General features: G+C 41.2%; 1 protein-coding gene across 2 annotated transcripts; it reads right to left on the bottom strand.

Annotated features, from left to right (window-relative positions):
* Window positions 1-444: 444 nt before the first annotated feature.
* On the bottom strand, window positions 445-11664 carry LOC139200196 (POU domain class 2-associating factor 1). 2 transcript variants are annotated; one of them, XM_070829435.1, is made up of 5 exons: window positions 11635-11664; window positions 7336-7463; window positions 2759-2798; window positions 2322-2626; window positions 445-1853 (listed from the first exon to the last, which is right to left on the bottom strand). In XM_070829435.1, the coding sequence occupies exons 1-5, from the start codon at window positions 11648-11650 to the stop codon at window positions 1422-1424; spliced, it is 921 nt and encodes a 306-aa protein (XP_070685536.1). In that variant the 5' UTR covers window positions 11651-11664; the 3' UTR covers window positions 445-1421. The 2 variants fall into 2 exon arrangements, with proteins under 2 accessions (XP_070685536.1, XP_070685537.1); XM_070829436.1 differs by having other exon boundaries at window positions 2337-2626.
* Window positions 11665-14019: the final 2355 nt, after the last annotated feature.

Here is a 14019-nt window from a genome sequence, read left to right as displayed (position 1 = left end):
GCAGCTGTCTGTGAAGATTATTGTTTCTTACAGATTATAGTCTAACATAATCCATAACAGCATTCTGAAATCCATAATCTGTTTTCTGCTCCTGGTCAGCTCCCACCAGCATGAAGCCAGCGTATTTATTTAGTATTTTTTTAGTTATATATACCTTATTTATATTACTTACTTACTTGCTGGTGTGTTTTTCTTTGATACTGTCAGCAGTGTTACCGGGAACCAGAGACACAAGAGTTCCACTGCCAGTGATTGCTTTATGTAACTGCTGAGCATGTGACAATAAAGTCTTTGATTTGATTGATTTGATCTGAGCTCTTCCATTGGTTAGATACAAATCATCAGCTAGTAAAACCAGCAGTGCAGGACACAGGCTCATTTTTCAGGTTCTTGCTTACTGTTGTTTACTTGTCTACTTCAGGTTCTTTATTAAAAGACTACATATCCGTGAATACAAACTTCTTTTATTTGTGTATGCAAGAGAGAGGACTCCTACATGAAAATGAAGCTGCAAAAGCACAATGGGGCTAAAACTTGAAAACACCTTGAAAATGAGAAGTTGGGTTGTTTCCAATAGAGGATTCCTCATCTGACTTTATGCTGAGTGAGAAAATAACATTTATGTAACTCACCAAAAGCCAGAGACACTACCGCCTACCAAAGTGACGGGTTCTGTTACAACGTGACCCTGTTTAATTCAAATGTATCCCCAACATCATTAATGACAGATTTTACAACAAAGGCAAACATTTCAGGCCACGAGGAGGTAAATGGTGTTACATTTTTGCTGCAAAAGGGAAACAGCTGATGTAAATCAAATAATAGGTTAAGAGAAGCATCACTATCTTACACATTCATTAAAAAAGCCTTAAAACATCCAAAAGGCTCATAAGAATTTACAGGACAAATATACATTACACTGTAACACACAAGCATTAAATAATACTGAAATTAATTATGCAAAAAAAAAAAAACCTGCGTATAAAACAACAGAATTGCATCAGTAACAGTAGTAACCGTGTAACTAACAACATTAAAGCTAATTCTGGTAACTGTCAAAATCCAGGAACAAAGTCAGTATCGCTGCTCCACAAACTGACACTACGTCTGCTTTAAGTCCATTAGTTTAATCTAACGCTGTGATTAGCAACCTTTTTGTTTAGGGACATGTACCATGTCATATCAACTAACAAATTCAAGAAAAGGTCTCATCACTCAGTTGTCCTTTAGTGGTGAGTGTCCCTAATGTGTCACACTGCCACTTTGGGGCATTTAAGGGCCTGGGATTTGGATTACAGTCCTCATGATCAGTAGAAATTATGGCCACAGTTCTAAAATTAGGATCCAAGTTGTAGTTAACCCAAATGATCCTATATTGTGGCCCCTGAGTAACAAACAAACTGCTCTCTACAGTCATATTTTCAGACATTTGGAACGAAGAGCGAGCTGCTGAACGAGTCCTTGTCCTCCTCGCCATCATCCTTTTGATCTTCCAGAATTTTATCCAGGAGGCTCGGTGATTCCGCCTCTACCCCTGGATCTTCATCCAGAGATGGGCCTTGTGGTTCGTGGTCCAGCTGGTGGTCTGAGCGCTGTGGGAGTTCCAGTGTCTGAGGCTGGGCATCCACACCCTGAGCCTCCAGCTGAGGGATCATCGTGGTCAAAGACATGGACAAGGGCATGTGGACCAGAGGTGACCCAGGCAGGGCTGCGGGGCCAGGCGCAAACTGGACCCCCGGGTTGGCCATGGTCGATATGGTGGTGAGGGGCTGCGCCCAGGGGAGGTAGGCCAGCCCAGAGTCTGGGAACTCCATCTGAGGGAGGGAGGCTGGTGCAGGGGCCACAGGAATGGTCTGAAAAAACGACAAATGTGAAAAACCTGTTAGCAAAAGGATACAAAAGAGAAGAGATGTTCAGGGATGGGGCAGTGTTTTCCCTGAATTGGACATGTGCCCTCAACAAGCTCTACCAATAAAACAGCAGCTGATTTTAGTGGATTATGCTGTTTGGAAAGTTTAGAAACATTTTGGTGCTTTTGTAGTCATGACAACTGGTCAACCTTCGAATCCAGTGGAACTGCTGTGAAGTCAAGCTGACCACATCTACTGTGGGGGATGAACGTACCACTTATCAACACCAACGTTTCTAAGCTTACTGGGGATGTTTGATACTAAAGAGCTTGAAGCTAGTTAGAAGTTTTGAGTGGAGCAATAGGCTGGGATCTGCCAAGGTGGAAGTTGTCTTCAAGGTGGCACAGAGGTCTGCCTGAGAAACTGTACTCACTGCCTGGTAAAACTTAAAGCACAATTATGTTCACCCACATGGTTGTTTCTTACCCCGAAGTTAGTGAGCAGTGGTGTGTGGGTGTAGGTGAGCATGGTGTAGCTGGGACACAAGGTCTGCATGTACACATCCGCAGTGAGGGTGGGGGTGGCTGAGTAGGCCAGAGCCTGAGCAGAGCGGTCCTGGTTGTAGTCAGATGAAGGCCAGGGTGTCATAGCAGGCTGCAGGCCGGCGCTGGTGGCGATGGGCGCAGCTTTCCATCCTGCACACTGCAGCCCTCCATCACTGACTGGAGTCTGCAGCTCAGCAGGGGAGCCGCCGGCAACATCAGAGCTAAAGATGCCTGATTTTCAAAGAGAAGTGTGAGTGTGAATGTTTGAAGACAGGCTCAGGCACATGGCCTTTACTTACAGGAATCAATTTGATAAATGTGTCTGCTAACACTCAGACGCAGCTGTCAGGAATAAACCTGTACCTTGTGTATATGATGACTGGATGTTGTGTGCGGCCACATCCTAAAAAAAAAGATAGAAATTAAAAAAGTGAGTTGAGTGTATCAGTAACTCGCAGTAAAACTGTAATTGCATATTGCTAACGTACAACTCATCACATGCTTATGTTGATATATAAATATGCAGTATTTATACTTGTACCGATCAAGTCCAGGTGTGAACAGCAGCTGAGTCAAGATTATAATTAACGTGTGGCTGTGTGTGTGTGTGTGTTAGAGATACATCCAAGACTTTGTTTGCACATTCACATACAGGTATAGTCTTGAAGAGTTTGTCTTGTGGAAAAATCAGCTGTCTTAGCTGAATTTAGTGAGATTTTCTAGCATCGTTGTGCATTTTAAAACTGTGAAATATAAGATATATAGATATATGTAAGATATATATAAATGGATCTTTTGTCCACAAGTTAAAATACAAACCAGGGAGAATACATAAACCACAAGCTAAACCTTGTAAATGTTTCTACCATTGGGACAGAGCTGGTTAAACCATCTAACTCACATGGATGGTTATTTGCTGCTGTGCTGTACGTATCATTGCTGTATCATTACCTGCAAACATTAAGTAATGCACAAAACACAGACGGGTTGAAGATAAATATTATTGTACAACAATAGGAGACAAATTCCGTTCACAAGGAACCTGAAGTCATATAATAAATGATAAACCTCGATGCTTTTATGCTGATTTACCTCCACAGTCCACCCCACAAACCCCAATTTACTGGAGCCGCAACTTTAAGATTGATCAGATTGCCTCAATAGATACCAAATTCCCTGAAGGCACAACGGACACAGTTGTCTTACTCCAGTCTTACACCAGTTGAAATTGTTCAAAGAGAAAGGGTGGAGTCCAACTCCACCAGATGAAAGTATATTGGGAAGACGATTAACTGATGTTGTTGAAAGCTCAGACAAAGCAGGAAGTGGAGTTGAGTGAAGCTGAGCTTCTTTTTTGTTGTCATAATGTTGTTGTAATAATTTGATTCATTTGTTCTTGGTGACATAAAATTCTGTTACATCTACTTTCCCCAAATCTCTTTCATAATTTCCTACATTTCCCACAATGCCTCTCAGCAGCCAAATATAAATAAAGACACATTGTAGGTGGAGAGAAAAATTGTAATACAGCCTCAGAACAATTGAGTCTGTTTGTTAAGATTATAAATGTGGCTGACAGAGTCTGTGACAGCAGTGCATTATGGTTTATTGAACCTAATGAACCTTATGGTGAGATTGTTTCGCCAACTGCTGACTCTGAGGTCAAGAATGAGCTTTAAATGCAAGCAGATGTCAATTTTTAGATCTCGAATGCCGTGGAGGGATCATTCAGTGGACTGAATCTTGGCAAGAAGTTGGTTTAAATGAGGAGTGAAGGCAGATTGTCGCTGTGGTTCCTAAAAGCATAAATAACAGCCAAACACTTCTAATGCTTTGCCTCCAACATGCTGCTCCTGTATGGTCCTAACAGTGGTACAGTAAAGGAATGTGTATTGAGGAAACAGTAAAGAGGAATGAGAGAGGCAGTGACAGTGCTGACAGCCAGTGTCAGTGTCCAGGCGTTGCTTGACTCACTGCCTGCAGTCAGTGAGCGGGGCATGTTCAGAGGCAGCAGGGCGTGTGCTGTCACATGCCTGAACGGCTGCAGGGGTAGGCCTACTGATGAGCTGGTTATTGTCACAGCGGGGGGTGAAAGTGCTCTTTCACTACACGATGACTAAACCCCTATAATGTCCCTTTGACTCAAGTGCTGAGGCTGATAGGATTTATCAAGAGATGTTGGAGAGTCAAAGAACAAAAAAAATGGCACAAATGTTCAGAAGTTGTTCCTTGAAACCTGTTTTCCTCCTTCAGCTTTGGTTGATAAAAGCACAATGAGTTGTGATTCATCTTTACCGACATTAACAGATCTAATACCAATTACAGTACGGGACGTGCAGAGTGTGTGTAGCTGTAAGCTGAGAGCACTTTAACAAGATGCTGAGGCAAATTCAAGGATCCCAAAGCAGAGCAATAACATTATGTGAGTTTACTGCCCTTCATATCAGGCTCAGCAAACCTGCAACAATAAGACCACTGATGTAGAGTGAGAATGTGTAGTTAAAGGGTCAGTTCACCCCAAACAGAGGAATGGGATGGTACAGAGCTCTATACAGAGGTATGTATTATTTGTCCTATTTTGAGATATCTGCTGAATGAAATGATAAATTACATTTAAAAAGCATCATCAGTAAGACCTTTGTCCGGGATTATAGTCGCTATTACTGTGGATAATCCACAGACCTCACTGTTAGCAGTTTTCATAGGAAACAGAAAGTAATGCAGATCCAAATGCAGATCATCCAGAGCAACAGGGTCATATTCTAAACCTGGGCCAGTGAAACCAAGACTGTCTGCTTGGTGTTAATCCCACCAGAGGTAAGTAAGAAACATTGTGTTTAATCATTTGGCTGAACTGAGCCTTTATTAACTACAGCTAATGTCATTGCACTTACAGTAATGGCTAATGTGCAGTGGAGTAATAGGTCAGCATTTTTGGAAATACATGCTATGATTTCCAGGAGTTTTGTCGTCACGGTGAGGTTGCCATGGCAAACAGTAGATGCTCCTGATAGTAACTCTGCCCCGGAAAGAAATCCATCCAGCTCCACAAAGCTTGAACCTTGTTGGTGTTAGGCGACAGAGGTAATCACCGTACCAACCTGCCATCTCCCATTAAGAAGTAGTTCCACTTCTAGTTCTTATCTTTACATATGGCGTGAGCGTGGCGTTTCCCCATCTAACTCTTGTTTGGAAAAAACACTCACAGGTGCATCAGAGAAAAGCGCAACCTGGAAACAATGAGAGGGACGCACAATGTCTCTATTTACTAGATCACAACGTGCCTGGTGAGGATCAGACAGACTGATATGTTGTGATCAAATAGATATTAGATACACAGACTGTGTGCGGTAGTTTATCTAACTTTTGACAAGAAAGGGCAAGCACAACTTTCACAGAGACTACGAAGTATTCCTTTAACATATCCAGATGAATGTGTGTTACAGTAATTGGGAATATTGGATTAACTCAAAGGTAAACACTGCACAACAAAAGTTACTTCTGCTTATAAAATTAGAGTAAGCAGATGTTAAGAAGAGGGAAAGATTATCTGTTACCTACTGAAAGATTACATATCTTGCGTGTGTGTGTGTGTGTGTGTGTGTGTGTGTCTTTTCCTGGTTTGGCAGGCTTAATAAATAGCAAGTGGGAGGGCAGTTTGGCAAGGCAGCAAGTTAATTTGCATAGGGCTGTGTGCCCAGCCCTGGAGCCATGCAGGGAATGGCTGTAACTGTCATGGAAAAACACCTGGATTATATAAGGAGAAAATCCCCCTTTCGCTCTGGGATAGGCCCGATTCCCTGACTGCTCGGATCCTGATGGACCCACGGGGCCCTTTTCTCTCAGCTCTTGAAAATGTTCAAGATGGCAAAAGTATTCCCCACAAAAAAATCTACACCTGTTGTGCTGAGTTCACTTTTTACATCCAACATTACAGTATGAGTCTGACTGTTCAGCCTTGTGCATTTCTTTTGATCTCTGCAGTTACAGAAAGCATAAAGAGGAGTGACTCTATTCATCTACATGACAAGTGAAGAATGTCAGCCTGGAGACTAAATGATCACGACGCAATATAGGAGGAGTTATTAGTAGTGCAGCATGTTACTTGGACGTTATTTGACTGTACGTTAAGGAGGAAACAGACAATAGGCTCATGTGTTTGTCATGAAAACCCCTCCGAAAAAAGTTCCTGAACTTGATTTTAGTTAGAAATCAAGCTGCACACGGGACAAGTTTGCCTTCAGGGCTTTCTGCAGGAAAGCCCTGAAGGCAAACCTAACTCCCAACCCCAACCTTGGAGGAAGAGGGTCGGATTTCTGTCAGAAAGTCTTTCTGGCAAAGATCCCTGAGGGCAAACTTGTCCCGTGTGCCTGTCAAGAAGTCCTCACAAGAAATGTTTGTGCTTTTATTTCTCAGACAAATACATTTCAAAGCAATCCTGCTCTTTTTCTGTACTTTATATTATTCTTTAAGTTTCACTGACTCTACATTTTCAGTAAATTCTCAGCATCTGAAAATCTCACAAAGCACAGGCTTGACATGTTTGATCAGTCCAGCACAGCACATAATCCTAAGCAATCATTGCTACACACTGGAACTGCTGCTACAGTAAATCCTGTGCTTTTTATTTGTTTAATGACAAATGATGCTGTGATAAAGGTACAGAGAAGAATGTGCTCTCAGCGTTTGTGACGCGCTATGGGAAGTTTTCTTTGGAAAGGGTGGAGAGCCAACGGATATTACCAGAACTTGTGTGAAACATTAGTTATGTGTAAAATGTGTAACTGTGTAAATATATGCTGGAGAATTCAGAGTGATGATCATTGATCACTTTTTACTGAGTAAAAAATAGAATGTGCACCTGCTGGAAAAATATGATAGCATATGATAAAAAGCATTATGTAGGTGTGTGTTAAAGTCATTTGTCCTGGTGTCCTCACCACAGCAGGGGGCGCTGCTTTGACGCTGTGCGGCTCCAAACTTCTCTTCCTCCTCAGCAGCTCTTTGACTGGGTCTCTGACTCGAACACCTTGGTACGGTCTGGACCTGGCCAGTGCTGACTGTGGTGCTGGAAAAGCCAGAACAGAAAGAGAGAAAGAGAGAAAGAGGGAGGCACACTGATGAACTGCGAGCCAGTCACAGTTTATCGTCTTTTCCAGGCAACAACAACACCATAAAAACTTTACGTACTTATTCTATGTCCATTTGAATATTTTACTGATAAACAGCGCCCTGTGAAAGCCAAACTGACAGACGCGTCAGGCTAAACGGTCTCCCAGTGCATCCAAATGCTTACTTCCTGTATGTATAAGCATTAGGAGAAATCTGGTCTGACAGAGAGGGGCCCTCTTGTATAAACTCAGAACAACAGTTCCATACATGTGAATCTGCAGAAAATGCCATCGGTTAGTACAGCCCAAGGCTACAGAGTCATTGAGAGTTAGGACATTATGCCCCAGAGCCCTGCAGCGTGAGTTCTCTGCAGATGGAGGATCATTCACTGTCCGTACATGCACCACAACAGCTCTCATGAAACCCAAAAAGACCAAAAGGCTACAGGTCACTATTCAATCAGTTTTATTTTTCAAGGGAAGTGTTTGTGGTAGCGTGATGTCTCTAACCATCCGTCAGTCACTATGCTTCATATCTGTGCAAAAAAGACAGAATTTGATCCAAGCATCCATCCCCCCCCCCCCTCCACTCAGTCCTCCGGTCCCTGCCTCAGTGCCTCAGCCAGGTGGAGTCACCTGAGAAAGCACTGAGAAAAGTGATCTTCACCATGAATCTTCATCACTCTGACTTGGACCCCCATCCTTCCATCTTTTTTTTATTTGATCATGCAAAGCTGTTTTAGATGTTTTTACTGTGGCATGTAAGTTAATAAACTACTCTACTTAACTAACTATTTTGAATAATTCTAAAATACACTAATCTGTCTACAGGTTTTCTATGTTGTGCGATACTGTGTATGCTCTCCTGAAGTTATATCCATGAATGTCTGGTCAAATCTTACAAATCCTGTCAGAAAATTCACAGTTGTTGAGACATTTCAGTCTGGACCAAAGTGGTGGATTGAACCAACTGACCAGACAAGAGACAGACTGACACTGCCATTCACATTGCATGGTGTGGACAGCAAGCATAATGTGTCTTGTAGTCTATTTTTGTAATAAACGTAACAAACATCACAGCACATTGCAGCTACGTCAGTAAAAAATAGAAATAGCATTGGTTTTCAAGCTGAATCACTATGCAAATATGACTGTGTAGGTAAACTACCAGCAAGCTACTGCAGAATGCAGTTAAACTACCAGTTTACATGTGGTTGAGTACTCACCAACTCTTATGAAGTGTTCTTTGGCACAGATTAGTAAACTGCTCAAGAGACTTTCATTAGACAATCTTCATTATAGTGTCTTCATTTCATCTGACTTACTTAAAAGGATAAAAGCACACATGTTGCTTTTTACTGCAGTACATTAAGGAGTACCATGGACAACATACCACTGCTCTGGGTTCTGACGATAACTGATAACTGATTTTCAGCCGTTCCTGGTAGATCTTTCCTCCAATGTTGAAATGCAAATTGCACACACATGTAGACACACTCACATCAGTCTTAGACTGACAGGCTACATGATAGTAAGGGGTCACAAGTTCAGTTGTTGCTCTGATAATACGTCATCTTCAGGGAGACCCGTTTTAGTTTCTCTGAGGCCAAGCTGCAAAGCTGTGCAAGATGTTTAAGAAAAATGAGCTCTTGTCTAGTTAGTCAACTAAATCCTTCAGACTGAGGAGTGTCTCATCCTTTGTCATTCCTGCCTCGGTGTTTGGTATCATTACTGGTGGGAAATATCTGCCAACATGAACGGACATAAACAAAACCTAATGCATTAGTCCTGGACATTTCTTTTTGGATGGATTTGTTGCGATTAAGCCCCCAAGTTTCCTTTGTTACACTGTACAGTAGTTTACAGCCACACTGGAAGCTCTACTTCTTGTACAAACAGGCTGATCTAACAGTGTCGTTGTTTTGGTGTCTGTAATGTTTTCCTGAATCTCAACATATCTTTTCTTCCAGCACATAATGTTTTTAGGAATACTCCACTTGATTGTTTAACATTAGCAAACATTTTCTGAAGAAACACAAGAATAAAGCACATGCTGCATAAAAAGTAAGTCTGTCTGAGAAATAATCACAGACCATGTCCATGCTGAATTGACCAAATTGTACTTTGTACTGTGTGTGTCAGTATATGATCACATGTGAAAGGCTGGAGACACTCTGCCCATTTTCTCCACAATGAGACGCTCCTCCCAGTGGCCAGCGTTATTCCCATCACTCCCCCAGTGATGGGGCAGGGAGGGTCCAGACTGTTTCTGCCCTCTACTTAACCTCTGATGTCAGGCCGATGGTGTCCTGACAGTGTATCGTCCAGATTCCTATCTGCTGCTGGCTGATTTGTCTCTGCAGGTCAGACAGGCTAAGTGGCCTCTCCAGACAATCAGGACAGACGTCCATGATGCTTAACAGAAACAGGGACGGGAAACACAACTGACCGTTCGCTGAGCCCCACCTCTCCTTATTTACTGTTGCTATACCTCATCAAGTCAAAAGACAAAAGCAAGCTTCTCATTTCTTCCCATCAGTTTTGTTGGCCAAAATAAAAGCTGTGACTGTCCGATTTTATCCACTGTAGCTAGCTAGCTAATGAAGTTATTTACATGTTGTCATTTACAGTATAGAGCATAAAAACTCTACTTAACTCAAACTCTTCCTTCCTCTCTTTACTTGAAATTGGATGGTATGCAGAAATGTTTTCAAAATGGTACAGATCATCACATACTGACTAAAAAACAGCAGGCGCTGGTGTGCCATCGTGGACGTGGTCCCTGCAGAGACACAAGAGCAGTTCTAGTGTTGCAGGAGTTTGTTTGTTTGATAAGATTTCCAGCAAAGAGTTTGATGGTGTGCTGCAAACGGGCGTGGTGCTTATCACAAAAAGTGCTTTACAACAGCAATAGTGCAGAGCGCTCATGGCACCAGTTACATGCTCTACGAGTCAACATTAATTTAGCAGAGATGTTGACCAGCACTATTTATTTTGTTGGTAACTGGTAACACATTTGGATCGAGCCTGGCTTACGAAATGTAGTGAGACTGAGGACAAAAGATGATTTTATTATTACAGGTGTTATAAATCTGCTTTTCCTTGTTGCTACTACTGGAAACATTTGGACAGAAAAATCTAGCACTTTACTATGTCCATTTTAAAGGCATTTTATAGTGAAAGACTGTTAAAAATGCATCCTTGAAGTAAGTATTACTGTGAGATCAGATGAAGAGGTAGTGTTGTTGTCTTTCATCTCTGTCTGTTTTCAACAATCACACATGAACACACACTGATAAACAATCACCACGGCACATGCACAGGGACTTAAACCAATCAAAAAGAGGAAGCTCCACAGCTGTGGAGTATTTTACTGTGCTACAGGCCTGCTACCATTTTGCATATCAAGATTACAGCCCAATAGCAACAGGCAGGCAACTTCCAAATGATCACCTTCCTCTTTCCAAAAAGAATCAGACACAACAGCTTCAGTACTGACCCTGAAACAGTTCAAAATTGGAAAAGTTGTCATGTGGCCTCCTTCTGTTAGGAGAAAGAAATCCCTAAACTCCTGACTTGAAAGTCACTGTTCACTGAGTCACTGCTCTGACTGACATGTCGTACATTATATTGGGAGGATCACTGGGCGGATCCATCCTGTAGTTTGGGCTTTACAAGCAGACAGTCAAATTAGTTAGGAGAATTAATTACAATCTGCCCAAAATACCACAGCAGCGCAAAGTTAAGCATTCAAAGTTAAGCGAAATCAAATTCTGTCTGCCAACAATAACCCTGATCTACAAAACTCTATGTGGCTATTATTGTAAAACTGTCAACAGTTGTCTGTATTACAAGACAATCGTACGGAATCATATTAAACTTATCATACTGTTAATTGTGTTGACCTCTTCTAAGTGGTATAAAAAGTAATATACACTAACACAAGCAGTATTTGTTTTAAATTTTACAAACCTTCTATTGCTCTTTCAGTGAAACGATGCAAATTAAAAATAATCCTTTTTCTATAAGATAATGTAGCACAGTCTGCGATAACTGATCAGGATTGATCAGGATTGTACACTTACTGTGTCTAATGTAAATAAAAGACCAATGACGTGTTGTACTTACATTTCTCCCAGTGCATACTGCTAATCTGGATTATATCATAAAGTTTAAGGGAAGAAAATCAAAGTGGCGGGTTGACTGCTTTATAGCAGGCTGAAGCCGGCTCCCCAGGGATGTCACAGCTTCTCTAACCACAGATCTCCGTCATGCATCTAGTTTCAGTGTTGATGCTATTTAAGTTCAATCATAACTACAAGAATTAAAACACTTTAGAGAAAACAAAAAGAACCACGATAATAACCAAAATGAAACAGGCATGATGATGACTGAACATTAAGGAGAATAGCATGAATACACTCTAATTCATAACGGACAAAAAAAGAAAATCACTTAAAATACCATTAATGCAAATAATGTTTTTGTGTGAGTAACAGACTTCCTTCCCCGGCCCGCCTACTTCTCAAACCATCTTACACTGAATTTCAGCTTTCAGCTTTGTCGAGAGAAATTCGACATTTGACTGTTTTATTCTTTGTATTTTCTTTATTAGTTCATTTGATAGGGACAGTGGCTGTTAATCAACATCACTATAAGAATACTAGATGTAGGGATGCTGAAGTTTGCATGGACGCTAATTCACATCTGTTATCCCTAAGTCCAGTGCATTTATAAGCCACAGAGTAAGAATTGGTACATATGTAATGTATTGCATCAATCACTTGTTTACGAAGCATCCCCCACTATGACTTTGTTTCAATGTTGAAGGAATAGATTGACATTTAGGGAATATGCTTATTTGTTTTCTTTTTGAGATTCAAATGTGAAAATATCAATTTCATGTCCCCGTTACAGAGCTGGAGTGAAGACACGGTTAGCATCAAGACTGGAAGCGGGGGGGTAACAACAAGCCTGGCTCTGTCAAAAGTTAAAAAATGCACCTACCAACACCAAAGTTGGCTAATTAACAACTTGTATCTTGTTTGTTTATGTCGTACCCATTTAGAAATTGAAAAAAACAGCCTGGGGTTTCAGGGGGACTAATGAACAAGAACCATTTCCTGGCAAACAGCAGCCATGTGCAATGACAGCGTGCAGCCTCCTGAACTACCACTGCACCTGTAACGGGACCTAAACCAAAACCTGGCCTAAGCTCTAGCTGCACACGCAGCACATGAAGAAATAGCTGTCCTTTAAACCAGACGTTACTATTTTAAACAAACATAGTACAATATATTATCGCCAAATTCCTTACTACTCATCACACAGGGGTTTTTAAAGATTGCTGTTTCTATAAGTAAGACCAGATTTCACATTAAACCTGTTGTCTTCTGGAGCAACAAAGAACTACGCTGTAAGAGGGCACACTGGTACGCTCACATGTATTCACATTTAAACCAGCATTCATGTGTAAATGCCTGAAATTAGCCCTGAAGTCAAATAAACAATGGTTCATATCAGAACTATTTGAAATAGTTTAATAAGGTTGCTAATGTGTTGCTAATGTCAACAAGAAGACCTGATAATCCTGCTGTGACAAGAACTGAGTGTGCTAATATACGCTGAGGCTTGTTCATGGAGCACTTTGTACACAATCAGCTCCATTTTTAATGAATCCAGAATTTCCAAGTTCGCCAGTGGAGAGGAACCAATATGGGAGCGATATGAGAACTTAAGTCGAATCTGTGTGGCTGCCGTATCAGGCTGTGGTATTTCAACAAGAGGGTCTGCCACCGCTGACCTGTTAAGGCATGTGAGCAGAGAACAAGACCAAGTTGTTGTGTTCGTTCTGTATAATCAGAGGATCTTGATAAGAGACAGCAGGCTTTAATGGAGAATATGATCTCAGCTGGAAAAATAATGGTGAGTCAACAGCTGTTTAAGGTTCATGTTCTGGTCAAAAGACACACCAAAGCGCTTACGGCGTAGTCCAATAATGCCGTCCACTTGGCTGATCAGAGGGCATTTAGGGCAAGGTACGGAGAACCATCTCCCACACCAGTGGCTCTTACAGCAGAGGATCCACTGAAACTTATTATTATAAGTTATTGCCCCCCCTCTCCACCCCCCACCCCCCACCCCTTATCTCAGCAGCAGATGATAACTCCTTTCCTGGGAAAGTAGTGAATAACACAAACAGCAATGTGACCCCTTTCCCTCCCTCTGACTCCTGTGATCACAGGCTGGTACAAACTAATCAGAAAGATAAAGGTACACAAATCATGTTCAGTCTGTCATATCATATCATATCATATCATATCATATCATAACATATCATATCATATCATATCATATCATATCATATCATATCATATCATATCATATCATATCATATCATAACATATCATATCATATCATATCATATCATATCATATCATATCATATCATATCATAACATATCATATCATATCATATCATATCATATCATATCATATCATATCATATCATATC

The sequence above is a fragment of the Pempheris klunzingeri genome, chromosome 4 (genome assembly GCF_042242105.1).
Source record: "Pempheris klunzingeri isolate RE-2024b chromosome 4, fPemKlu1.hap1, whole genome shotgun sequence".
Taxonomy (NCBI): Eukaryota; Metazoa; Chordata; class Actinopteri; order Acropomatiformes; family Pempheridae; genus Pempheris; species Pempheris klunzingeri.
This window is presented reverse-complemented; position numbering and strand designations above follow the sequence as displayed.